Below are 27537 nucleotides of genomic sequence, written 5' to 3'. Positions count from 1 at the left end.
GAAAAGCATTAAATGGCCTGTGTATATGTATGTGCATATGCACACATATATGTATGCTTGTGTATATAATTTGTCTTCTATCAATACTCTCAGCTACACATCTTGAAAACAGATTTTAACTATCTTTTCCTTCTTCCCATTCCTAAAATGCCTGTCAGTGAAACTGCTGCCGCTTTGTTACATACATTAAAAACACTGACCGATCAAGTGCAACAGTGCACTGAACCAAAACCACACACTTTGGTTGAAGACAGAACACTACAGAAATCAGCAGCTCTGGTAAAGCTCCATGCTGTCAACTAGATGTAGGCAACAACATATAAGATTATATTCTGATTTTATATATATGTCTATACAAAATAACTTGTGCCGCGTAAAACTTACCAAGAATGTTAATTTGTTGAGATAACCTTAATCTTCAGGCTTTTATTTTTTTAAATGAACAAAGAACACTAAAAATCACTCACCAAACACAGCTTTATATTCCTAGAATTTAGACAGACATAAATTGCACTCCTTGCTATAAGCCAAGCTGAATCTATCAATCAAGCATTGCAACCCAACTCCTCTCCACTATGGTGCTCGAAAAAGGGAATGCATCAAAAACATGCAACAGAAACATGTATATTTGTTCCGTCAGATTTTTCTGGCTTTGAGTTTTGCTTTAATTAAAAAGCTTATTTGCACAATTTAGCTTTATAGTTTTTCACATTGATAGGTGCTAAAATGAGAACGTCATGGAGAGTCCTCTCCTTCTATGTTGTAAATTAACAAATCAGAACAAAGTTTCATTTAAACAAAGGAGGATGTGGTTTGATTTGTGGATAGCAGCTTCACATTCACACTCCTCCAGCATAAGCAGGAGGGAAGAAAGAATTGCCCTCGGCCCCAGATCATATCAAGGTGGGATTCTGTTTCACATTGTTTCACATTAGTGAAAATGTACACATTACTTACTACTGCAAATGACCTCTCGAATGCCAGCGCTTCAAAAGCTCGTTCCCCATAGTAGGAGCTGCAAGTTCCCTATCGGAAGTTATTTTGAGCCAACTGCCTATCATCTGAAGAAGGAATAGCAGCAAGTGACACAAATATCACATGGACATTGCTACTGACATCACCTGGACTTCTTGCTGCTTTGGTTGGGCCTAGACCCATTCCATAAAAAGCAAACAAGAGGGAGATTGGTTGGGTGCATTATTTTCCGTGTCTGTAGCTTAGAATGTGTAGGTGGTAACTGGGACAAGAAGTCTACAATGGAAAATAGCTGCATTTTGGCATAAAGGGAGTAAATTGGGTAAATGTTAATAAAACTAAAATGAGTAATTGTTTTCAGTTTCTACATCGTTACTTCGTCAAGGTATCCAAACCTAATATGTACAATTGAACCCTGCAGGGATGGGATTTTCTAATATTTAGGACTGCCAATCCTAGATATTGCTTACAGTCCACAAGGCAGACTTCTGAGATTGGAAGAAAGAAGACACAAGAGAAGCCTTTCTACCACCACTGTCTGCTTCATTTCCAATGCATCGACTGGGAATGCTCCCTCAGAACCAGAGATTGCTGAAAATTGCCCTAGTGCACCCCAGGCAGGATAGTTTCACTACTCATCAAGGGGAGCTTCTCACTGAACTACTCTTCCTGTGGAGTACTGGGGTAATGTACACCAAACTGCCTGTACGTTTCTAGGAGATTTTTGAGACTGGATGTCCTTGAATTCTAAAAATCCCATCTTTAGTTGAGAGTTCAGAAACAGCTGGAGTTTGTGGCACTTAATTAAGCCATCACTCTGTAATGGGAATGGTGCGGTGTATCCTCTGTATCACTGTAAAAAACAATGATCATTATACATACCAAGTGAACTTGCTTTGGCATAAATAGGAACTGCTGTTTCAATACTGCAACCAAAAGCTTTCTTACAGCTGCAATCAAAGAGTAAGTTGCAACTGGAGTAGACCCACTGAATCAGTGGGGATCTGGGGAGCCAACACCTATGTAAACTGCACTGATTAAATGGACTTAATCTAACTGCAACTTACTACTACAGGCATACCTTGGTTTACGAATTTAATGCCTTCTCCAAAATGTTTTGTAATGTGAAAAATTCACAAACCGAAACATGGTTTCCCATAGGAATGCGTGCACGGGAGTGGCACTATAAACCTCCCAGGCGCAATGCAAACTTGCTTTGTATTGAGGAAAAAATTCGTAAACCGAGGTATTATTTTCAATGGATTTTTGTTTGTAAACCGAAAATTACGTCAACTGAGGTGTTCGTAAACCAAGGTACCACCGTAGATTTCAGCCTATATTTCCTAGCTGAATACCAAATGTAGACTATCAATAATAAATAAAAACAAATATTCCTCTGAGAGCAACTACACATTTAGAAAAGCACAGAGAAAGCCCTTGTTGACTGTGTAGTGCCTTGGAATGTATGAGTTTACTTTAGAAATAGGCAACTTTGACTAGACTGAGGGCCAGTTTTGCCCTCAAGGCCTACTGCAGTACATACAAGGCTGGGAGAGAGGGAATGAATTTCCAAAGTTAGGGCAAATTAGAGGTCTAAATGTTTTCCACAGCACAGCCGGTTGCACAAGACACAGAATATGTACATTGTTTTTTGCACTACAGCCTGTGGAAAAGTTAAACCCATCACATTTAGTGCATACACATAAAAGAGATATATGAAGGTCCAAGGATTCATAATCTTCTACATCCAGGATTCTTGCAGAGGCGGAAAACTTTCCTCAACCCATATCTACGCAACAAAAAATAAAAAACTGATCCTTCAAATAATACGTCCCAATTCAAGAAAGGGAGGACATTAAACAACTACAAGCAAACTGCACAGTGAGACAAACCATGGGGATGAAATGCCAGATCACCAAGCAGTGCAGACACAGGACCATTTATATGATCCTTTCAAAAGCCTCCATGCTTCCATCCTGAATCACTACTGACTCCTCATTCAGACTGCAATCCCTGAAAACACTATGGCTGCAATCCAACAAGCTTCTCAGTAGCCTTCAAGGCTTGCAAATAGTCGAAAATATCTGACTTTTTCCCATGGTCAAACAAAGATTCCATCATGTCTTCTCAGAAATTTGCTGAAAAGAGCGTATATCAAACCCAAACTTCAGTAGCTATAATATAAGCATTTTATGTGCAAACCCTCCCGCCTCCACTTACAGGTGCATTCTATATAGTGTCTTTTTCTCTTTAAACATCTGCAGTATTTCAGGATTCAGAGTACAATCAATACAATAAAATTAGGTCTCTAGCTCTACAGCTACAAATAATCTTAAGACATTTTGCTCAGCATAACACTGTCAGTGACAATAATTCTGTTAAAACAAGGCTCATGAACAAACAAATCAAGCTCTTTTCTGGACAGCATTACCAGCTTCAAGTGTTCTTTTCTTCTTTTGGCAGAAAAGGATGCTGAAGAGCCAGCTTCTGATTCAGGGGTTCCTGGTTTACAGTTATCATCCTCTTCTTCTTCATCATCTTCATCGAAGCACCATTCCGGTAATGGAGGAGGAGGTGGTGCATCCTCTGCCTCACCATAACGACGGAAGAGTTCTTTCAAATAATCAGCTTTATAAATACCAGGTGGCCTGGCTTGAGCAAAAGTAGCCACTGCTGCTTCAATACTGCAACAAATTGCAAAAGCAAATGATAAATACTTTTGAATATTATTGAGAAATATTCCCAAAGAACAAAGACTGAGCAACATGTAGCAAAAAGATCCCAACTCCAGTCCAATAGGAAAGCAAAGAATTCTTCCCAACCAGGTCTGATAAAATGCCGTAACAAGGCTGCCCATCCATTTCAACAAATCATAAGGAGAAAGTGTCCAACCCATAAGAAGGCCAAACCTGAAGAAATATGACTGAAAACACGAAACACCTAGGCAGAGGTTGTAGCTTTTACTGACTATGCAAAATACCAGTTCCTGTTCTTCTGTGTTACTATCTCAGCAGCCAAGGCTTGGGGCTCAAAAAACTCTGCCAACTTCATTAAACTCTGATGAATGTCTTTGTTAAGGACCTAGGAAGTTTAGCAAACACTTACCACAGCACTCTACTTTCTGAAAGTGGGTTTTAAAAAGTGTCATAATAATGTGCCAACAGAACATTACACAGGAAGTGCAACAGAGAACTATGTGAAGACCGTTTTCTCACAACAGCACATACAAATAAAGTGAAAATTATACATATTCAGTTTCAGTCACAGACAACATGTCTTGTATTAAGCAGCAGCTTTGCACTTTCACAGAACACAACTATCTTGGGGGAACAAAACCTGGTTATTAAAGGAGAACATGCAGTAGGGCTCCCAGCAATTGACTAATGATCTCTCAAACTAATTGTAAAACTCATTTCAGCATTCAGTATGCATCTACAGCTTCCCTGTTCCATGTGCTTAAGGGACAGATCGACTAATCTATAGAGTCTTCTACAGGGAACACATTTCTCATTGGTAAATAATGCTTGCTAAGTTGAATGAATAATGTAACAAACAGGACTTATATAAAGAAGGTGCATCCATCAGATATTGCCACATTTCCCCGAAAGATACATATTTCCCAATAGAATTCTCTTCATGTTTTTAATAAACTGTATTTTAAACCTTCTGTTTTATCAAACAATGGCTCTCTCTGACAGAGGTCAACAGAATTGAACAGATTTAATGACTATAATTAGTTACTTGCCAGAGGAAAGCTATCTAACATGGTCTGACAAGATCGTTACACACACACTCATTTCTAAGAAAACAAGTGGAGTAACTATGTCAGTGTGTTGCAGCAGTGTCTTTCACTGATTTCTTTTTGCATTTTATTTACCCAACTTCACTTTTCTTAATCTTCTCACATATAGATATAGGCTTACTAAATTACTGTGTGTATAAACCAATTTAGGGATATCTCAATTACCCAATTCAGTTGACATCTACTACTATATAAATAGTAGTCCCCTGGACTGCAAGGAGAACAAACCTATCAATTCTAAAGGAAATCAACCCTGAGTGTTCACTGGAAGGACAGATCCTGAAGCTGAGGCTCCAGTACTTTGGCCATCTCATGAGAAGAGAAGACTCCTTGGAAAAGACCTTGATGTTAGGAAAGTGTGACGGCAAGAGGAGAAGGGGACGACAGAGGATGAGATGGCTGGACAGTGTCTGCGAAGCAACCAACATGAATTTGACACAACTACAGGAGGCAGTGGAAGATAGGAGGACCTGGTGTGCTCTGGTCCATGGGTCACGAAGAGTCGGACATGACTAAACGACGACTATACTGTATAAATAAGCTAAACTACTGTGGGAACCACTATTCTTCAAACTTCATTTATGATTGTAACTATTAATTGGCTATGACCAAGTTACTGTTTGCATTTTCATCTGAACTCATTTATTTGCAAATACATTTTTCTAATTAGTTTGCATTTCCTTTGCTTATTTAACTTTTAAACCATTCAACTCAATTAAGCCCTAATTAAGCCCTATCTATCCATTACAATCACTATAGAGAACATTGCTCCTATAATTGGAGAGCAATCAGTCTGAAGAAGGTAAACCTCTGATATCCAGGGAGACTATCCACTTGAATTGTAAAACCAGGATCATAACAGAAATAGGAACAGTGGATGCCCTCATCAGACTCATCACTGATGCATAAGAGAACATCACCACTGGAAAGTAGACGAGCCTTCACCAAAGCACTCTCTGTAGTGATTATAAGGAGACAGACATTCTCTTAATAGTACAGCTAATGGGGATCCAGCACCACTAAATGTGCCTGATCTAAAAAATTAAAAATTAAAGAAAGATGGGTGAATATTTCTTCCTTTTGTCTGTCACATTTAAGTGCTATTTTGCAGCAAAGTTTAAAATTACAGTGGTGCCTTGCAAGACGAATTTAATTCGTTCTGCAGTTAATGTTCTCTTGCGAAAAATTCATCTTGCGAAATGTGTTTTCCCATAGGAATGCATTGAAATCTAATTAATGCGTTCCTATGGGCAAAAAAAAAGTCAGAACAAAGTCAAATTTGGTTTGGATTTATTAAGTGCTCTTTAAAGCCATATATATTGTGCAGATGATTTCAAAAATTTCAATCAAAAAACTAACTTTTTAAACATCATAGAAAAACATTTAAAAATCAGCAAGCATGAGGCAGGAACAAAAAAAATGGAAAACATTTGTTCTTTCAAAGCACAGCCATAGGATCATTTGTCTTGCGAGTCATTAACCCCATTGCCAAAACCATTCGTCTTGTGAGTTTTTTGTCTTGTGAAGCATTTGTCTTGCGAGGCACTACTGTACATGCGTACAGTTCCTTAGCAATGAGCCAAATTAACACCACCTAGCCTTCCAAAAGCAGCATGATACAAGGTAACTATGAGGTAACAGAGTTTCATGGACAGGTACATGCCCTTAGGATACTGCCAAGTAAATGAAAATATTAACTCAGTTCAAAAATTTAGATGTAAATGTATCTGATCAAAACAAAACACAGAATTGGGAATGCAACATGAGTACTTGTAAAGCACAGGGATTAGGTGAGACTGAAATGATTCATCCTATTACATAAGTGCAGCATAGCATGCAGGTAATACAGTACATTAAGAACTAGCTGATAAACTATGGAATACTAGAAGGACATGATGAGAAGTGCCTTTTAAGCAGGGACAGGTAACTTAGAAAAGTCCAAAGGCCACTTGCATCCAACCTTGGCTCTTGCAGGGCTACCTATACCCCCGTGGGTCCACCTCTCTCTGAAATATTTTTCTTCTAAAAAGGGTGCTTTTAAACAGAAAAGGCCCTCTCATGCCTTCTAACCCCCACCCCCAACTGTTTTAAACTTCCAGAAAATTTGTAGCCAGCAGACTGGGAACCTATCACATAACAAAATTCCCTCCCACACTTCCTAGAGGGATGTTTAGAGACTTTTAAAAAATTAAAAAGAAATAGGGGGGCACATGATGGCACTAAGGACAGCACTGGGTTGCTGGGAGCCACATACGGCCCATGAGATGCTCTTAACCTGTTCTGCTTTGAAGTAATTTTACCCTAAGAAATGCAATGTCATTGTTTAAAGACAATAAATGCAAGTGCTCAGACTATGTACGTAACATTGTACACACTAAATGTGTTGGGGAAATGTGACCAAAGCAATACATCCCCCTCTAAGACTAAATTCAGAGGAAGCATGAAAAACTGAGTTCTTGAAATTAAGGTGAACACTGAAGGCACATGAACAATGGCAAATCCATGCCTTTTACAATCAGAATAAGTCAATGGCTGAAATCTTGTTGCTTAGCAGTCAGTTAAATTAGAGTAAACCTATTTTGATCAATAGAAATTACAAAGGAATTGACTATCCAAATCCCCACTGATTCAGAGTGCCTACTCTAATTATGACTTACTACACTATACAACAGGAGTCACTATGATAAATCTGATACCAGAAAAAATCTTACTTAATGTGAATTTAAGAGTGAGATTATACTCAGTGTTTAATAGTTTAGTGCAGGCCCTTTCTTTCCACTAAGACACAGGTATTCTTTCTGGAAAGTTCTGGGAAGAGATTGAAAGGAGAGAGAAAATGCAAACAATATTGATATTGTCTGGTATGTTTATAGTCTATAGGGAGTAGCAATAATGTTTTGTGTTAAAAATCTGGCAGGATATAAATAATACAACAGTCTATAAGGATAAACACAGAAAACCAATTTTCTGATAAACAGAAGACCTCTCAGTATCATAACAAATATATCCAGTGGCCAAACAATAAAAACAGAAAATTAAAACCAGAAATATGAGCAGCATAAAATCTTCGCAATTGTTTTCCAAAACAAAGCAGTAGCAGATTCCACATATCTCTGAGCACTTAACGTCACAACAGAGTATCAAAATGCAGGCTTCATTCAGGTTAGCAAAATAACAGAATCTGAATAATCTTATGTACTGCATAGGATACAAATGCTTTAGAGACCTTTGGGTAGTGTAGGTGGCAAATAAATAAACTAAATAAATACAGTGGTGCCCCACAAGACGAGCACCCCGTTTAACGACAAAATCACATTACAACGAAGTTTTAGCGATCGCTTTACAATGGTTTCAATGGGGAAATTTCACTTTGCGATGATCAGTTCCTTGCTTTGGGAACCGACTCTTGCAAAACAATGATTTTCGGCCAACTGATCGGTGGTTTCAAAATGGCCGCTGGGTAAAAAAAATGGCTCCCTGCTTTTTTCTGGGACAGATTCCTCACTGCACGGGCAGCGAAAATGGCCGCGCTATGGAAGATCTTCGCTGGACGGTGAGTTTCAAGCCCATAGGAACACATTAATCGGGTTTTAATGAGTTTCTATGGGCTTTTTTTATTTCACATTACGTTTTCGTTCTACAGCGATTTCGCTGGAACGAATTAACGTCGTAATGCGAGGCACCACTGTATGCCTGCTTATCAGTGAGTGAGCAAGTACTGTAAGTCTCCCATCTTCTGCTTCAGAGAAATCAATGAGTACATTGCAGAGAATGTAGACTACACCTTCTAAACCTTCAGTGAGCACCACTCCTCTCTCCAACAAGAGGCCCCCACGTCTTGCTTTTGTGTCAAAAATAGAAAAAGCTGGTACAGCCTGAACTGTGCAGGGGTAGAAATGTCCCCCTAGACTGCCCAAATTGTCCACACTGCTCTAGGATATTGTCATTGGCAGGTGGGAATGCTAAAGGGGAAATATAGGGATGTATGTCATAAATCAGGTCCATAAGCTCTGTGTGCCCTCTAGAGACCAAGTGAGGCTTTTTTCACTTTCTTCCTCAAAATGCCTGTCCAGACTGGTCATTTTCGATGTGGGGTGGATCGGGCTACAAAGGGTCTGTTGAGGTGGGGTAAGAAGATTACTGTGCCATTTGGCACACACCTCCCATTCCCACAGCAAAGGACCCCTTGTAGCCTATCAAGTATCAATTGCATACTTTCCCTGATCCTCTGCAAAGGGACAGGGAAATAGGATGATCTCCTGTGCTACAGATCCATTCAAAGCCAGGTTTACTTGTAAGCAAAGAGAAGGTGGCAGCAACTTCTTCAATCTTCCATTATATTTCCCTCACTGAAACTTCCTGCTTACTTAATTGGGTACAGTCTGCTCATTTTGCCTTTCTTAATCTTGTTGATCTGATCTGTTTGGGCATCAAAGAATCCCAGGACTGGAATTTCCCAACACTGTTGCTGCTGTAGCTGGCTCATCACAGTGCCCTAGCAAAGCACTTTAAAAATTATTTGGGGGGATTTGTGACTGGGTTTTATTGGTTAATTTGAGAATGCTTTTGGCTGTCAGGGAATGAACAATATTTTATGAAATGAAATAGAGATTATCTATTAAGTTACCTCCTTGGACCCTATCTAGGAAAAAGGCAAGGTAAAACTATTTTAAATAAATAAATAAACAAATAAACAAATAAATCCTTTATTATCCTCTTATTTAGACATGTTTTCACAATGGAGTATAATATAAATTTGAATGCTATTATTGAGAGGGAGACATTTAATTTTAAATGGATAACAAAAATAAAATAATTTCATTATTATTCATCTGTATCATGTATTAATGTTGTTTATTATTAATATAAAAACAATGATGCAAATTAGTCTGACCATGCCCCTTCTAAAAAGGTGGGGTTCATGCTTGCTTATAATACAATCCTATGCCTGTCTATGTAGAAACAAGCTCCACTAAGTTAAATGGGATCTTACTTCCCAGGAAGTGCGTACAGCATGCAATTTTAAAAATAAAAATAGTCAACACGCAGGATTTCACTATTTGCAAACTCATTACTAATTTCAAAGGCATTTCTTGAGAGAGAGAAATAGTAATTGAAAGTAGCAACCAGCTATCTCCTGTCTGGTGACAATACAGCTTATCAACTACTACTCAACAATGTTACTATCCCACATTAACAAACAGTTGTAACAGGTACAACTATGCCAAAAATTAGCATCAAATATCATGATTATCCTTGCAAATTGTATACTAAAACAGCAGAGCACATTAAAATTTGATTAAGCCATAAGCATTCAATCCATGCATCAAACTATAAAACACATATCTATGCATAGCCAGCAAAATTCTGCCCTTTAAAAAGGCATTTATTATTTATTTATTTTTATCATTTGTAGGCCACCTTTCTCCTGGTAAAAGGACCCAAGGTGCTCACAATGTCAAAAGTAATACTAAAAACATAATTATAAATTAAAAAGCAATTTAAAAGGCATAACATTACCTCCAGTCCAGTTTCTCAACCAGAAAGGCACAGATAAGAAAACCAGTACGATTGAAACCATGTGTACAGTGAACACCTAAAAATCAAGATAAAGAAGAAAATAGTTCAAGTTATAGAAACTGTTTAAAGCCTCAAATGATTTATACTGACAAGTACCCTTGAGACATGCTCCCCTTTAAAATGTTATCTGTCTACAGCTGCTGTTAAGTGTTTCACCCTCCTCCTTCCTTCCTTTTATCCTTGTCACGTATTTGGAACAGCAGCTCTGTGCGACAAAGTATCTGCACAGGAATTAGAACAGGTTAACTAAAAGGATTCCCTAACTACATACAGTGGGGTCTCTACTTAAGAACGTCCCTACTTAAGAACAATTCCACTTAAGAACAGCTCCATTTGCTAAATTTTGTTTCTACTTGAGAACAAAAATCCAGATAAGAACAGGAAAAAAAACTTTCCTGCTCTTTTTTTAACCTTAGGTCATCTTAGGTTAAAAAAAATTCTCCCCCTAGTGGTAGAGTACGTATTAACCAGCTTTGCATTAGTTCCTATGGGAACTAATGCTTCAATGTACGAACGCACCTCTACATAAAAAAAACAGCCAGAACGGATTAATTGGTTTTCAGTCCATTGCTTCAAAATTAGCTTCGTCAGAAGTGCTTTTAACACTGTTCCCTGACCTAAGGGGGAAAAAAGAAAAAAATCCCCCTCTAGTGGTAGAAGGCGGAATAGCAGCTTCCCATTAGTTTCTATGGACGGAAAAGAGCAGATACGGATTAAATGGTTTTCAATGCATTCCTATGGGAAATGCAGATTCCACATAAGAACTTTTCCACTTGAGAACCACCTTCCAATACGGATTAAGTTCTTAAGTAGAGACCCCACTGTAATCCCTCACTGCCTTGCCTTTACTACAAAGTCAAGCCTGGCGACAGAAGAGCAACCTCATACAGAACACAGTTTCTTCAAGGAGAACTAGTTTAAGCATGGCCATCAAGTCGTATTTCATTCTCTAGATCAGTGATCCCCAACCTTGGGCCTCCAGATGTTCTTGGACTATAACCCCCAGAAGCCTTCACAACCACCTCTGCTGGCCAGGATTTCTGGGAGATGAAGTCCAAGAACATCTGGAGGCCCAAGGTTGGGGACCACTGCTCTAGATCACTGGTTCTTAACCTTGGGGGTTACTCAGGAGTTTTGGACTGCAACTCCCAGAAGCCTTCACCACCAACTGTGCTGGCTGGGTTTTCTGGGAGTTGCAGTTCAAAAACATCCAAGTAACAAAGGTTAAGAACCACTGCTCTAGATAATGATTTTTTAATAACTCTGCAACTCAGGGAAAAGAAGAAAAACAGCTATCAACTCTGCACTCACCTATGGGGCAAGGCCCTGTTCTAGGATATTCAGTGCCCTACCCAAACCTGCAACTGTTTCAACTCATTTTGCCCAAGCAGTCACCACTTCACAAATACCCTGACAGCATCAACTCTTTACCAGCTGCCACCCTTTCTGTCCTTCCTTCCTTGACCCACCACAATGCAAGAAGCAGAAACAGCCACAGTAGGATCATGGTCTGCAACTATTCTTGGAGCAGCTGAAAAAATGATAAGCAACACTGGGGAAATTGTAAGCAATTTGTCTATTAGTAGCCTTTTAAAAGAAGAATCCAGAATTGTATATATACTTCAAGTTCTTACTCACACTGCTTAAGATAGACTGTGGAGATGAAGTGTACTGCACATTAAAGATGACAACACATACCTGCTGATTCATTATATTCCTTTGAATGGCCTCCTTTAAAAGGCTAATGTTCTTATAGCAGAAATACCCTCATGAAATCTTACTGCTGTTATTCATTCACACCAATAACCCACATAAAAGCAGCTTAACATCAATTACTGATACAAACAAGTGTCAAATTGCAGTGCAGTAAGCCTTTGTAGGAACCCCAGGAAGGGCCAAAAAGAATTTGTCACCTGAAACCTCGAAAGAAAGAAAAATTGCACTACAATTACTTGCAAACAGAGCTCTACAAAGACTTAGTAATATTAGAACAGGGTAGAAAACCCTTTCAGTCCTAAAAGCAGCTGGTGTTGTTGGCTGGAGTAGGGACAGCGAGGCCTAAATGTATGTGTATATACACACCGCACAGAGGGATAGAGAAGTTGAAATCTCCCTTCCCTGCCCACTGAGAACTAGTGCAAATTGCCACTGAGACAGGTGTTTCTCCACTGCTATTTCCAGTGCCAAAATAGCAGTCTTGGAAATGGAATCACTTAGGGTTGAAAGAGGCTCCTGCAATTACTCCATTACGGTTATGTTATGTGCCATCAGGTCGGAGCTGATTTATAGCAACCGTAATAGGGTTTTCAAGTTAAGCGAGACATTTAAGGAATGGTTTTGCCAATTCCATTCCCCCAATGAGTTTCCATGGCCAAGGAGGGATTCAAAACCGGGTCTCCTGAATCCTAGTCCCTCACTCTATCCACTGCACCACACCAGGTATCTTGTAAATTCCATTAGTACAACTTTCCAAATTCCACCACTACTAGCTAATAGTGGCAGAATAACTGGGAACATGCAGGCTGTACACCCTCAATTACAGCATCACAACAGATAAAAGAAATAACTTCTTCATAAGACCTACAATTTCTGGAAGACGTATGGCTTCAATAGCTTTGAAAGGATATCAGGCAAATCCACGGAGGGCTGGTTCTATGCAGCAGCTATGAACAATGTTAAATTGGACCTCCAGGTTCAGCACACCAGCCCTATTCCAATGTTTTTAAATCTAAGTTATTCAACATACTTTGAGCTACCTAGGCCCACTTGCTCTGTCATTGCTTCCTTCACATAAGTGGAGAAGCAAGGACCCCGGCTGGATAGTTCAGTGGTTTAGGTATTTGGCTACAGAGCCAGAGGCTGGGAGTTTGATTCCTCACTGTGCCTCCTGTGAGAGAAGCCAACCTGTGTGACCTTGAGCAAGCTGCACAATCCCAGGGTAGCCCCAGAAGAAGGGAATAGTAAACCACATCCAAGTACTCTCTACCTGGAAAACCCTGAAAAGGGTCACCATAAGCCAGAATTGACTTGACAGCACATAATGATTATTATATACGTATGTGTGAGCAGGAATCAGTGCAAGATGCTGAGAGTGTGCTGTCCCCTCAATCATCCAAAAGGGAAAGTAAAGAAAAGGGAAATGAGAGAGAGACATCAAAGGCACATGGAGTAGAGGAAGAGATGAAATAATTAAAAGTGGTGGAAAAGGTGGAGGAGTTGGAGGTGCGCAAGACAGAGAGGAGGTTAGAAGATATAAAGGGAAGGGAGGGAAAGGGGGAGGAATCAAGGGAAGGGAGTCCAAAGAAGGTAGACGTTTTCCTCACAACTGAAGAAAATGGTCAATCTAAAGCAGGGGTGTCCAACCTTTCACCTTCCCTGGGCCACGTTAGAAGATGAAAATTTGGTTTGGGCCGCACATACATTTGGTTTGGGCCGCATGAGGGGGCAGCCCTAGCCGTCCTCCACAGCCCCACTCCAAGCGCGATTACCGGCAACTGCAATCTTAGACAGCAGAGGCTGCCAGCTTCAACTCCGGCATCTTTATGGGGCCGGGAGGGGGTCCACCTGTTGACGGGGACGGTGCAATGCAGTCACGCAGCCCCCCTATCCCCTCCCCTCCCACTCCTTTCTTCCTTCCCTCTTTTCCCCTCTACTGTTGTGATATGCCCCGGCCACATTCCAGCCACAAGCACCAGCAGTGTAACTTGCAACTTTGGAATTTCTTTAAAAATAAAAAAATTGCACTGGGCCACATTATGAGCTGACCTGGGCCGCATGCGGCCCTCGGGCCGCTGTTTGGACAAGCCTGATCTAAAGAGATGCAAAAGGTAGTATTATACAAAGATGAATGGATGAAAACAGAATCGTCTGAACCAAAGTTATTTAGAATACCTGGAAAGGGTGTGAAAGAAGGAGAGAGTGTCAAAGAAGGCGTAAAGCAAATAATCGAGGGATTGCAGCCGGAAGAATGGACAGTGTTAGTTTATCCAAAAGGATGAGGTCCGGTGAGATACACCCACCGTCCCAAACCTCTTCAGCTGGGCAAGAAACCCCCTGGAAGGAGAATAGAGCTGGCACCCATGTTGCCGAACTATTTGTGCTATTCAGAGCTTGATACCTGAGGAGACCCACAGAGCAAGAGAAGTTTGCGAAGACCGTTAAGAGAAGGACTGTTTAGACAAACCATTATTATGGGACTGTTCACCCAACAAGTTATCTTTTAATGAACCAGTTGAAAATATTAAAGATAAACAGCCGAGTTACGTTAATAAAAATGTATTTGATGAAACTCCTTTATTGTCATTCCATTCACAAAATGAGGAACAGTCAAAGATATTAGACGAACCCCGTTACGGTACGCAAGCAGAATTTTGGGGGGGGGGCTCCCATAACATGACATGATAGAGACAGCCATGCTCAGTAAGCACGCTGATGAAGTTTATTTAAAGTCTGAACAAGGCTACTATGCCTCAAAATACTGCCAGGACTTAGAAAATATATTTTGATGAGCTACAAGTCCCAAAATCCCAAATCAACATGCTACCTGGATTCTTGGGAATTAACCGTCCAAAAACATAACTTCCCTAAGTTCTAAATACTAATTTCTGGGAGTTTTTAAGAAGGTAGTTGTGCTGTCTGTTCCAGCAGCAACAAAACAAAACCAATATGCCCTGTGGCACATTTATGAGTAGATTTTGTGGATAGTCTCTGCTTCTTCAAACACAGGGAGCTCATGGTTGTTGTAAACAGCCCGAAAAACCTACAACAACCATCTGATCCCGGCCATGAAAGCCTTCGAGAATACACAGGGAGCTCTGTTTGTGCTCCATGTGTCTAAGAATTCCCCACATGAGAAGTCACACTGAAATACATTTCTTCATCTTAAATTTGCTGCAGTATTTTTGTGTTTATTTTCTGCTAATTTCTAAGATAAGAGTTATTGACTTCATGTCCTTCACTCCATGACTGGTTACCATGCAAAATGGAATACTGTACTAGACTACATTCTACCTTTGACTTAATAAAGCAGGATCCTTCTATGATCTGCTAATTAGTCAGCTTGTTTCTTATGCTACACCATCCCTTTTATAATTTAAATGGAGGGCACAAATCTAAAATCAGCAACAGCTACAGGAAAATTACGAAATTACAAGTATTAAAAAACTGTATTTGCAATGTAGAAAGAAATGAAAACATCTTAGTGAACTTTTTCTCATGGTGACAGCCCCATCTAATGGCCACATAAAAATTTAACGCATGCACAATTCTTTTGAAAACACAAGCATATTTTCCTCCTGAAACTAAAGTAAAATACAGTTGTCAAATACTGGTGTTTTTATTCCCATGAGGCGTAATTATTTTTGGACAATTCACTGTAAAACAAAATAATTCATTAAACTCCCATTTATTTTTCAGTATTAGATGAAACCAAAATATTACTCAAGGTTCTATTGGTCTGACATTTAAAATGCAGCTGTACCTATTGGTTTCTTTTAATGCAAATATAGCACTAGGGGTGCAGGGGTTATCACTTACTCAAAATGAAGTTTTCCAACCTCTATAAAAGCAAGTGAAACTTTACTAGTTCAAGTAATTCACCTCAGGATAAAACATGCACAGAGCATAAAGACAAGGTGCCATTTATACTCTTTTCCATGGAGAAGTACCACCTCCTAGGCAAACAACTGGATACAGAGAAGTATCTCTGCTAATATTTTGAAAGATGAACTAGAAATATTAGCACGTGGAAGATAAAATTAAAGAAAATTCCAGTATTATGAACAGCTTATAAACATGATTTGATTTATGCAGCAGAAGATAAACAACATGTTATCTGCAGCCTATGCCCTAAAATTGCCAATTAAAATAAGCCTATGCACACTGTCCCAGACTCTTATAAGCTACCTAAATTAAACCCCCTGATCCTGTAGCAGAAGGCTTTTTATCACCGAGAGTGTTCCCCCAGCCTCAGTTTGGCAACTGTATAATGCACTCAAACATATCAGAAATAGTGTATCTATCCATCCATCCATCCAGTTAGGGTATCACACTGCTATTTCTGATATATATACAGTGGTGCCCCGCATAGCGACGTTAATCCGTTCCGGATTAATCGTCACTATCCGGAAACATCGCAATGCGGGAGGGAAAACCCCATAGAAACGCATTAAACTTTGTTTAATGTGTTCCTTTGGGGCGAAAACTCACCGTTATGTGAAGATCCTCCACAGCGCCGCCATTTTCGCCGCCTCGGTAAGCAAGGGCAGCGCTCAAAAATGGTTGCAGCGGCCATTTTGGAACCGCCAATCAGCTGTGTGAAAATGGGGCTCCCCACAGTCCTCCCAAAGCCCTCATTTTCATACAGCGGGCCGAAGCGCTTTGGAACGACGGCGGGGGAGCCCTCCCCCGCAGCCGCTCCGAAGCGCCCGCCGCAAAAATGCCACGAAAAAACAAACACACACACACACAAACCACAGAAACATAACCCCCAGTCCAAACCCACCCTCCAAAACTCAAACAGAAAAGTTTTTTTAAAAGGACTTACCAGTCTGAAGCATCCCGGCGCTCTGCTGGCTCTGCGCGGCTGGGGGCGAGCGGCCAGGGGCCCGGCCTGCTCTAGCCTCCCAGTCCTCCGCTGCCTTTGGAGCTTTCAAAGGGCTTCCTCCAATGTTGGGGAAAGCCCTTTGAAACCTCTGAAGGCACCGATCGCGGCAGCAAGGACCCCCAGGGAGATCTCCCATGGTGGCATGCAAGCCCTGGGAGACCTCTCTGGAGATCCACGCCACCACGATGGGCGGCTTCGGAGCTCTCTGGAGCCAAAAAGGCTGTGAGAAAACGCGGGAAGTTCGAACTTCCCGCGCTTTCTCCCTGCCTTTTTGGCTTCGGAAGCAAGCCATGGGCCAGGGAGGAATCGGCTCCCTCCTTCCACCCGACGGTGAGTCCCCTTCGCGCCGGCTGAGCTCAGCCCAGCACGAAGAGGACCCAGCGTCGGGTGAAAGGAGGGAGCCAATTCCTCCCTGGCTGGCTGGCTTGCTTTTCCAAATGAGAAGCAAGCCAGCCGGCCAGGGAGGAATCGGCTCCCTCCTTCCACTCAGCCCAGCGCGAAGCGGACTCTGCATCTGTTGCAAGGAGGGAATCAATTTTCCCCCTGCCGTGCGGCTTGCTTCTTTTTTGGAAAAGCAAGCCACGTGGCCAGGAGGAAATCGGGCTCCTCCTTGCAACCGATGCAGAGTCCGCTTCGCGTCCAGCCCAGCGAAAATGCCGGCCAGCACTTCGGAGCGGCCGCGGGGGAGGGCTCCCCTGCCGCCGTTCCGAAGTGCCGGCGGGGGAGTCCTCCCCCGCAGCTACTCTGAAGCGCCCGCCGGGGGCCTATGGGGAAAAATCGTAAAGCGATTTTCCCCATAGGGAACATCGTAATGCGATCGCTTTTGCGATCACAAAAAATGAATCGCTATGCGGATTTGTCATTAAACGGGGCACTCGTTATGCGAGGCACCACTGTATGGTGAGTTTGAAATTAGCAGCACATATACACATACGCACATGCGTGCCACACAGCTGGACTATACACAACTTCCATACACTCAAAGTACTATTAAAATGCTAAAATTCACAACAGCAACTAGCGCTGCTAATCGTAAGTACAAGTCCACAGTACTCTTTACAGGAATTATTTTAACATGCTATTTTAGATTCAAAAACGCAATGCTTCAACTGCTTAGTAAATGAAATAATGCTACAAAAAGTAACTACATTTTGTGACACTACAGGCTGATTGTCCAGTACAACCATAACACAAATACCTTGTCTCAGACCTTGAGCCCAAGTTAGTCACTCTGATCCACCCATGGAATCTGCTGGAGCTCATTCATCTGGTGAAAGCAGCAAGCAGCTCTAAGTGTTAAACACATCCTGTTACTTACACTATAGCACAGAGGTCCCCAACCTTTTTGGGGCTGTGGACCGGTTGGGGGTGGCTCCATGCACGGGGGAGGCGGAGGCACCCCCCCACGCTCATGGGGGGTGTTATGCTCACGCCCCTGCGCGAGCACGACAAGCCCCCCCACAAAAGCGACATGCCCCCTATGTGGGCGGGCGGGGGGTGGAGATCTGTCTCTGTGGCCCAGTTCCAGCGAGCCCATGGACTGGCACCAGGCCATGAACCAGGGGTTGGAGACCCCTGCTATAGCTAATCCCAGCAGGAGTAGACCAACTGAATCAATTCCTGAACAATAAGTCATCACTTATGCAAACTCTGTTGAATCAATCGGTCTACTTTAGTTGGGATAAGTAATAAGAACTTGTCCTATTCAGCAGCCATTGAACTAAAATACTTTAAAACAGTATAGAAGCACATGATGAAAAATAGAAATAAAAGCCAACAGCATTTCCTTCTGTGTCTTGTAGAAGAATAACCAGGCTATGTGACCAGCTATACAGTCCCAAAGCAACCCCAGAAGAAAGCACTGGTAAACTACTACAGAGTACCTACTCTCAGAAAATAATGAGAAGGGTCATGGTATGTCAGAACTGACTGGACACATTCCACCACCGCCACCACCATCATCATAGTTATTATTAATTCATTACAGAATTTTTATTATTATTATTATTATTTCATTACAGAATTGTTAGTCTGCCTTTCTGCTCCAACTAGTCAAGCCATTTTTCAATATCCGGAAAACAACAACAGACAATACAGCTAGCTAAATCACAACAATCTGATAAAACATAATGGCTAACAACAGACAACTTAAAAAATAAACTGGGCATTCTTGAAAGATTCAGCCAAAGGCAGTCAAGCTAAATGCTTTCCAAAGCAGTTTACCAGGCATCAGATGATCACATATAAGAGTAGGAAACCTCTGACCCTCCAGCTGTTTTACACTGCTAGTCCTATAATCCCTCACCACTGCCCATGCTGACTGGCAATCAGGACAGCTGAAGTCCAAAACATCTAGAGGATTAAATATTGCTCACCCCCCTCCACATTATAGATGAAGAGCCAAGGTGAATCACTCAAGAGCCCTGTCACACACATAGCTATCAGGAATGATCATCTTTTTCACCAAGTTAGAAAACACAGACATTTCCAATCTCTTGCATTTCTATTTTCTCACAAGATTCCAAGCTTCAGTGTACCCAAAACTTTTGTATTAGAAATAAAACTAAGGAGCCTGCCTATTTGATGACACATCTGGAAAATAAATTTATTCAAAAGCAAATGCTGAAATTCAAATACTTCAATAATTCATATGCCAAAACCCCACTTCCATCTTCTGATAAATACAGAATATAATTTTCTACTGAAATCAAAATCTTTCTGCAAAAATATATGTAATATAAATTTGTTGACACAAGGAATTTCGACTTTTTATTTCCCTTGCAGTAAACTAACACGGCCAAGGATCCCTCTAGGATGCCTGCATGCACACGCAACTCCACCTCTGTCCACGTAGCTTCCTCCTCCATGCAGCAATTATTTTCAAACCCCTTGGTCACAAAAGAACTTGACGCGAGGGGAGGGCGAGTCACATGGACAGGAGCAAAGTCATGCATGCAAGGGGGCTGAACATTTGAGGGTATGTTGAACATGGCTACTCCTCTGGAAGTGGACAGCATCTCACTAAACAATATGAGATTGCACCTGTTGTTTGGAAAGAAGCAACTTTGAAAAACTGCTGTGCTCATTTTACATCACACTATGCTTTATTCTGTAAAAGAAAATTACAGAGGGAGTCCAGTATGAGACAAAAGAAAGGACCATAGGAGGTAGAAGCCTAGTAGGTAGTCCAGTCACTAAATCATATTAGCCTGTTACAAAGCCTCATGGCATAGTGGTTAAACTGCTGTACTACAGTTAAAACTGTGCTCACGACCAGGGGTTCAATCCCAGGTAGCTGGCTCAAGGTTGACTCAGCCTTCTATCCTTCCGAGGTCAGTAAAATGAGTTCCCACTCACTGGGGGGGGGGGCAGTGTGTAGCCTGCGTAATTAACTTGTAAACCGCCCAGAGAGTGCTTGAAGCGCTATGGGGCGGTATATAAACAGCACGCTTTGCTTTGCTTTTTACATGTTAATGCAAGTCTGCATTCATTTATATAACTGCTCAAACCCAAGAATGACCATGACTTGAAAAAAGGCCTGTAAACAATCTCAAGTCTTGAATAACAAGGTTTATTTTCCCAGTTCACTAGTAATCCCATTCTTGCTTCCTGTCTGGGAACTTTGGGAGTTAAGATAGCTTTATTGCCCTAAAGCAATTTGAGTCAAACTATCTTGACTGTTGTGATATTACTAATAAATGCTCAGGTGTCATTCATATGGCTTAACATTTTAAGCAATAAAATTTCATAATGTACAAAGCATCTCAACACGAATCTTGACTACCTGCTGATGTCTCTGGTTTATGCAATATAGTCATGAGTGCTAACAGTACAGTGCTGGAATTAACTTGGGTTGACTGCAAAAAATAAACCTATTTCAGAAATGGTTTGCCTACTTTTTCCCCAGACTGTGGGTTTTCATCATATTCTGCTCTCTGATTCCATTGCTTTCAGACTTTAAGCAATGGAGGCAGAAATAGTACATTGTTTAGAATGGGAGATGGATAGAAGCTAAATTTTCAAGCACAGCACAAGAGAACAGCAAAGATATATTAAATAATTAACTGCTTCCATGAATTCTCCTGACAACAAGAATATCATTGGAAAAGTGCCCATGCAACTAAGACTAGCAATGTTCACATCGAGGGAGAAAACAGGTCAGAAGGCTGTCGAAAAACAGATGCAACCAAGGCAGCCAAAAAGAGAAAAATGCATACCTATAAGCTCTGTTGGGTTCTTATTGCTAAAAAGTTCACACACATGAATGAATGCTTCTGTGTTCTCAACATTGGGACATTCACCATGTCTGGGGGGAAAAAATTCAAAATGTCAATATTACAGAAACAGGTTTCTAATTTAAAAAATGCAAATACACACAAGTTCAATCGGCTTACCCTTTACATGGAAGTTTTATATATGTGATGCCATCTTTTTCTATATCATTCCTGTCATAAAACCTAGTGGTGTTTGTCAAATCAATCAGCAGACCCATCTTAACCTAAAAATAATAAAACGGTTTTTATACTTTTGAATATTGGTTTGTTTATGCATTTATTTATTGCAGTTTTGTCACACAGTTCTTGAACTTAAACAAAAATACAGAGCACTCCCCCTCCATCTAAATTTCCAATTGCTGAGTAAATGTCAGCAAAATAATTTTACTCTTTCCCGTCTCATCAGTTCTCATCCCCAGAATTATAGCATAGCAGTTTAGCGGAGCAGAAGTAGCAGGATCCAACACTTCAGGCTTTTTGTATAATAAAACAGCTCACACATGTGTATTACCTTGCACATCTGTGTACAGCTCTCCTTCTCTTTTTGCTTCAAAAGCCAATGGTATAATCTCTAAGGTGTTACTTATAAAATATGTTCTCCTTCAGTATGCTTACCTTTAGAGCAGTGGTCCTCAACCTTGGGCCTCCAGATGTTCTTGGACTACAACTCCCAGAAGCCTTCACCACCACCTCTGCTGGCCAGGTTTTCTGGGAATTGAAGTCCAAAAACATCTGGAGGCCCAAGGTTGAGGACCACTGCTCTAGAGCAGTGGTTCCCAACCTTCAGCAACCAAGATTTTCTTGGACTGCAATTCCCAGAAGCCTTCATCACCAGCTGTGTTGGCTGGGATTTCTGGGAGTTGCAGTCCAAGAACACATGGGTTACCCAAGGTTGGGAAGCACTGCTCTTGAACCATGCACAGCTACAGGATGTATTTCTCAGTTATGCTAGCCTTCTACCTTGCATATATTTATCTGCTTATCTATACTTGTAAGTACATGTTACCTACAAATTACTTTTGACTTTTAATGATAAAGATCTGTACCCATCACTTCCCCAAGGAACATGAATACTATTTAAGATCATTACTATGCTGGATCTCTTACAAGTACATTACCTTTCACACTCTGCTCATCCCCAAGTTTATATAAATGTCTGTCTACTGAAGCTATACTCCATATATCTGAAGCAGCAGTAACAAATAACATTCAGCTAAAAAGTGGAGATGATACGGAGAATATCCAGACACAAATGGAGGCAACAAGGCAGGCAGCAAATTTCCATAAAGCTAACTATGCTAATCTACTTGGTTTTGTGGTACCCTGAAGACTACAAAATTTTATTTGGCATATCCACTTGTGGATTGCAACTCACTGAAGAGTATCTGAATGTGAACTACCTTCCACTGAAAGCTTCCATCAAATAAAACCTGTTAGTTTTTTCAGAACCATAAGACTCTCTGCTATTTCTACAACCGTTAATTCTCAAGCAGAAAAATCACTGAGGTTGGGACATAAAGATAGCTTGGAAGAAGGATATCCCTTACCTTAAGACTCTTTAAGTAGTTTGATAACATACTGGGATGGAAACGATACTCTTCAGCAACTTGATCATCATATTTTGGTCCTAACATGGTCTTCAGAGGTAAAAATCTTGCTGTTTGACAACAAAAACATCACCACATTCTTACAACATGCATATGATGAGTGTGAAGCCATGTAATCATATTTGACTGTTTCCTTGATTCTTTGAAAAACATTTTTATTAAGAACAGAAGAGTTGGCAACAATTCATTGTAGTATGTAATTGTAAACTACTGTACTCAAAATAAAATGTCATGGAATACTACAAAATCAGGAATCATAGCAGGAACCATTAGTAAATACTGCCCCATCAACTATAAATGGAGCAAGAGTATATAAACCTATAGGAATTGAGAAACTGGATAGATTTGATCAATGCCTGGAGCTAATCTAAACTGCTTAAAGTCTGCCAGGTGAAGAGCAGGACAATATTTGTTTAGAATCAATAATCAATTAAATGAATGTGAATAAATCAGAACTGATTCCAGACAGAGATGCTTGTGTCAGGGAACCAAGCATCATGAAACACCTGACACAGTGGCTCTATCATTTATGGAGGAGCTCAGTCTTCTTGAAACAGCAGGTTATATGATCTACCACATCCAACTTGGCTCTAAATGCTCAGGTGACAACCATGAGAAGTATAACATTTCATTATTTTTGTCTCGTTGTACCAGCTGTTGTCAAGAAAGGTTGTTGCATTTCCTAATAATTTCTCAGACCTCCATAATGCACTTGACATGAGAGTGTCCTTGAAAACAAATCAACACTTAATCTAGCTGGTATAAAGCCTTGCAGCTGAAGCACATTATAAATTTTTGCAGCACTTCCTGTTGCCAGTGTTTATTGTGGCTGCATCATTTTTTTATCATCATCTGTCAGCTTTCAGCATTTTTATGTTACTCTTTCTAATTTTTTCCTGTTTCAATTATTATTTGGACTTGCTTAATGATTTTAATTGTACTCTGGGTCTATAAACTTGAACTGTGTCTGTAAAGACAAAGAAGTAGTAAACAAGTTGCTGAGTCAAAAATGCTAAATTCATAAAATAAAAAATGCCAGTGCAGTCCCAAAACTGGGAGTTCTTTCTCATAATCCCCACATACAGAATCAGTAGCCTTGTTTTTTGATGGTAAAACAAAAGCCTTAGCAACTGGGCCCAGAACTTAGGCCCAACTCCATCTGGGCTATTACCTGGTCCCCATATACACAAGATCAAGTAAATGATGACTTAGGACTGCAAAACACATCAGCATTTTCCACAAACTAGTTAATAACCCTCATAATGTTCCCATTTGCTTTTGCCCTTCATATGTAGAATATTTAGTCTGTGTCAATTCCCCAACCTATGGTGACAATTAAACTTTTAAGCAGATGGAAATATCTGGTAACATTCTGTTTGCTATTAAGTAATTCAAAATATTTTGTCTCATTCATTCTGCCAAGTTTCTTCCTTTATGAAAAGAGAAAGGAAACCTGAAAAGGCTTTGAGGAGGACACCCCTGCCTATCTTTGTTCTGATTCAAAAAGTTTAAATAAAAGGGAAAGTATATATAAATAATGCCTTCCTTCAACAGAAATACTGTCCAATAAACAAATAAACCTAGTCAAGAAGAGTCTTTCTTTGCACTTGTACTTAGATCACAGCATCAAGTAATTGGTCACATGTGAGAATGACTTCCAAAAAGTTTACCCTGCTGCATAAAAAACAAGTTATTTGGCCTCTGAAAGTTTAACTTAAAAGTTTATTACAGTGTGAACTTTCACAGAGTTCCCCAGGCGCATGAAGCCATACACTGAGTTCCAGGTGTATCTAACAGAAACAACAGGCAAAGCTGTGACCAGGGCTCGAAAAAGTCCATGGGAATGGCCAAAGTTTTCTGATCGTGGCTCATAGCATAAACCGCAAACAGCTGCCGGTCAGTCTTGGGCTCTCAACCCCGAATTCAGAAGCAGAAGCCGAGACACGTGGCTGGAAGCATGAAGCCCTCCTCGAACCCCCAGCCCAGCTGCCAGCCTCCAAGCAACGTCTGCCTCCCCCCCACAAGCCCCGTCGCTGTTCACCCCAGCTCACCTGCCACGGGATGTCCCCGCCTCGGGCAGTTCAGCCACCGCGGGGGGATCTTGTTGAAAAACATGACGGGGCCAGGGGGTGACGAGACCCCCAGGGGTCCCAAGCGCTCCCCGCTCCGGGGCTTACAAGCCCTCACCGCAGCGGCACTTCCCACCACCGTTCCTTCCTCCATCAACGGCGCCACACCACAATGCTCCGCGGCTGAGTGGAACCGGTTCCGCTTCCGGGATGCTCCGCACAGCGGCCGCTCTGCCAACCCAAGAAAGGCGGGCTCTGAGCTCTCTATGATAGGGCGGTTGGCTGAGGAGCGAACTATTCTTCCCGCAGCCGAAACGGAGGGAGTTGCGCAGGCGCATTGGCTCTCGGCTGCCTGATGGCGACTCCGTTTGGTTGTGCGAGGAAATGTGTGGGGGGGTGGTGCAAATTGAGTCTATTTTGTATATATATTCTCCTTTCCTATAAAAACTTCCAACGCGGCTTCAACAGTTTGGAATTCTCAAAAGACCGTGAAAATGTTTTCATTTGCTCACTGCACGGTTAAAACTGCAAAACAAATAGGAGGGTTTGAGAGAGGAATGGAAATACAATTAGACTGCGCTTTCCTACGACGTGAGAAATATTTCGGAGAAAGGATTGTTTCAATAAACGGTTTTGACATATTTTAGGTCCTAGAACCCTTGGCAAAATGAGCTCAGTGTTCATTTTCTGCCTATCCTCTTGTGCAGTTTTTTTTCCTTTGGTCACGTTGCAACCTACTAGCAGGCACTATTGTGAAGGACTGCAATGGATATATTTCTTCGTTACTCCCTGCTATCTCCATGCAGAGAGAGGCATCTAGAGTTCCATCATGCCTCTGTACTCAGAGATGGTCTGTTCTCACATGAATCTGGCATAATGGAGTGATACCCTCCTTCCCTGCTTGTCCTTCCATCCACTACTCTGAAAAGCTAGAACTCTTCACAGATTTCTGTTATTTTTAATTTTTCCCACAACTAAACAAAAATAGGATCTCCAAAGCCAATGCTTCTCTCTGAGTATTTAGTAGCTCTTGAGTCCCACATTATTTTGTTTCAAAACTGTTAAATCTTTTAAGAATTGTCTAAAATGAGCTGAATAAATATTGCTTTATGTTTGGATTATTCCCTCGCTCCGTGTATACTCCAAGATCCAGCAAAAATTAGTTGTGCTTTAATGTCCTTCTGAAAGCAGTGGAACTTAAGTTACTTATTCTGTTCCATTTAGTTGGATCAGTACCAAATCTATATGCCAACAAAATGAAAAATAAAAAAGCCACATTCTTCTTTATGTGTAATTCTTAGCATATTGACATGTAGACTTGAGATCAGTAGGTGGCACCACAGTTCCACAAGATTAATTTCAAAGCTTGGAAAACTGGAACTACTGTACAGTACAGTATAAGGTTTGATGCTCAGCTATAGCAATATGACTGCCACCGTGTCCATGTTGGCATTTAATTTTGGCATGACCAATGTCTTGTCAAATGAGTGGACTGAAACTTCATTTCAGCCTGAACTTAATGTAGTCCCAGGAAACAGGCATATATATAAAAAATTATATATATATATATAAGGTAAAGGTTCCCCTTGACAATTTTTGTCCAGTCATGTTCGACTCTAGGGGGCGGTGCTCATCCCCGTTTCCAAGCCATAGAGCCAGCATTTGTCTGAAGACAGTCTTCCGTGGTCACATGGCCAGTGCGACTTAGACACGGAACTCTGTTACCTTCCCACCGAGGTGTTCCCTATTTATCTACTTGCATTTGCATGCTTTCGAACCGCTAGGTTGGCGGGAGCTGGGACAAGCGACAGAAGCTCACTCCGTCGTGTGGATTCGATCTTACGACTGCTAGTCTTCTGACCCTGCAGCACAGGCTTCTGCGGTTTAGCCCGCAGCGCCACCACGTCCCTGTCATATATATATATGACTGGTTATTTTAATAGTTCTTTTTATCTCTACATGACAGTTGCTGAACAACTGCATTCAGGAATCTGACCCTATTTCTGTCATCTTTTACTTTTTCTTGTCATCTGCATTTACAATTTTAAGTGTTTCTTCCATCATCCATCCAGGTTTTTTCTTTTCTTTTTATGACAGGAGTTATCTTTTGGCATTCTTCCCTAGTAATATCTCTGTTTTCAATCCACCATTCTTCTAGTTCACAGTCAACTGAATTTAGTGATGTAAATCTGATCCTTACATGAATTTAAAATAATCAGGGATATTGTTTGAATTATATTTTGACAATAGGATTCTTCTAGTGTTCTTTTTCAGCTTCACTCTGATGTTGGGTAGTAATAGTTCATTATCAGTACCACAATCTTCTCCTGGTCTTGTTTTGGCAGAGAAAATAAAACATCTCCATCTCTTGCTTCAAATTATGTAGTCTATTTTATTTCTGTGTTAGCCATCTGTGTATGTACACATATACAGTCATCTGTTTGGTGGAATCTATTGTTTTTGCAATAGATTGCTGGCTTCACAAAGCTCTATATAAATTGTTCTCCTGCTTCATTTCTGACCCCTAGGCCAAATTCTCCAACAATATTTGGTTCTGCTTTGTCTCTTACTTATGCATTCCAGTCACTTACGATTATAAGCACATCTTGTATTGGTGTGTGATCAG

General features: G+C 40.9%; 1 protein-coding gene across 1 annotated transcript in view; it reads right to left on the bottom strand.

Moving 5' to 3' along the window:
* The window catches only part of RNGTT (RNA guanylyltransferase and 5'-phosphatase), a 169229-nt gene extending 144121 nt beyond the window's left edge, over positions 1–25108 (bottom strand). The window contains exons 1-6 of the mRNA XM_020789179.3: positions 24894–25108; positions 22783–22892; positions 21356–21459; positions 21179–21267; positions 10298–10373; positions 3407–3659 (exon numbers count right to left, since the gene is read on the bottom strand). Coding sequence (XP_020644838.3) covers positions 3407–3659; positions 10298–10373; positions 21179–21267; positions 21356–21459; positions 22783–22892; positions 24894–25065 — 804 coding nt within the window. The 5' untranslated portion in view covers positions 25066–25108. The remainder of the gene's footprint in view (positions 1–3406; positions 3660–10297; positions 10374–21178; positions 21268–21355; positions 21460–22782; positions 22893–24893) is intronic.
* Positions 25109–27537: the final 2429 nt, after the last annotated feature.

The sequence above is a fragment of the Pogona vitticeps genome, chromosome 1 (assembly GCF_051106095.1).
Source record: "Pogona vitticeps strain Pit_001003342236 chromosome 1, PviZW2.1, whole genome shotgun sequence".
NCBI classification, from domain to species: domain Eukaryota; kingdom Metazoa; phylum Chordata; class Lepidosauria; order Squamata; family Agamidae; genus Pogona; species Pogona vitticeps.
This window is presented reverse-complemented; position numbering and strand designations above follow the sequence as displayed.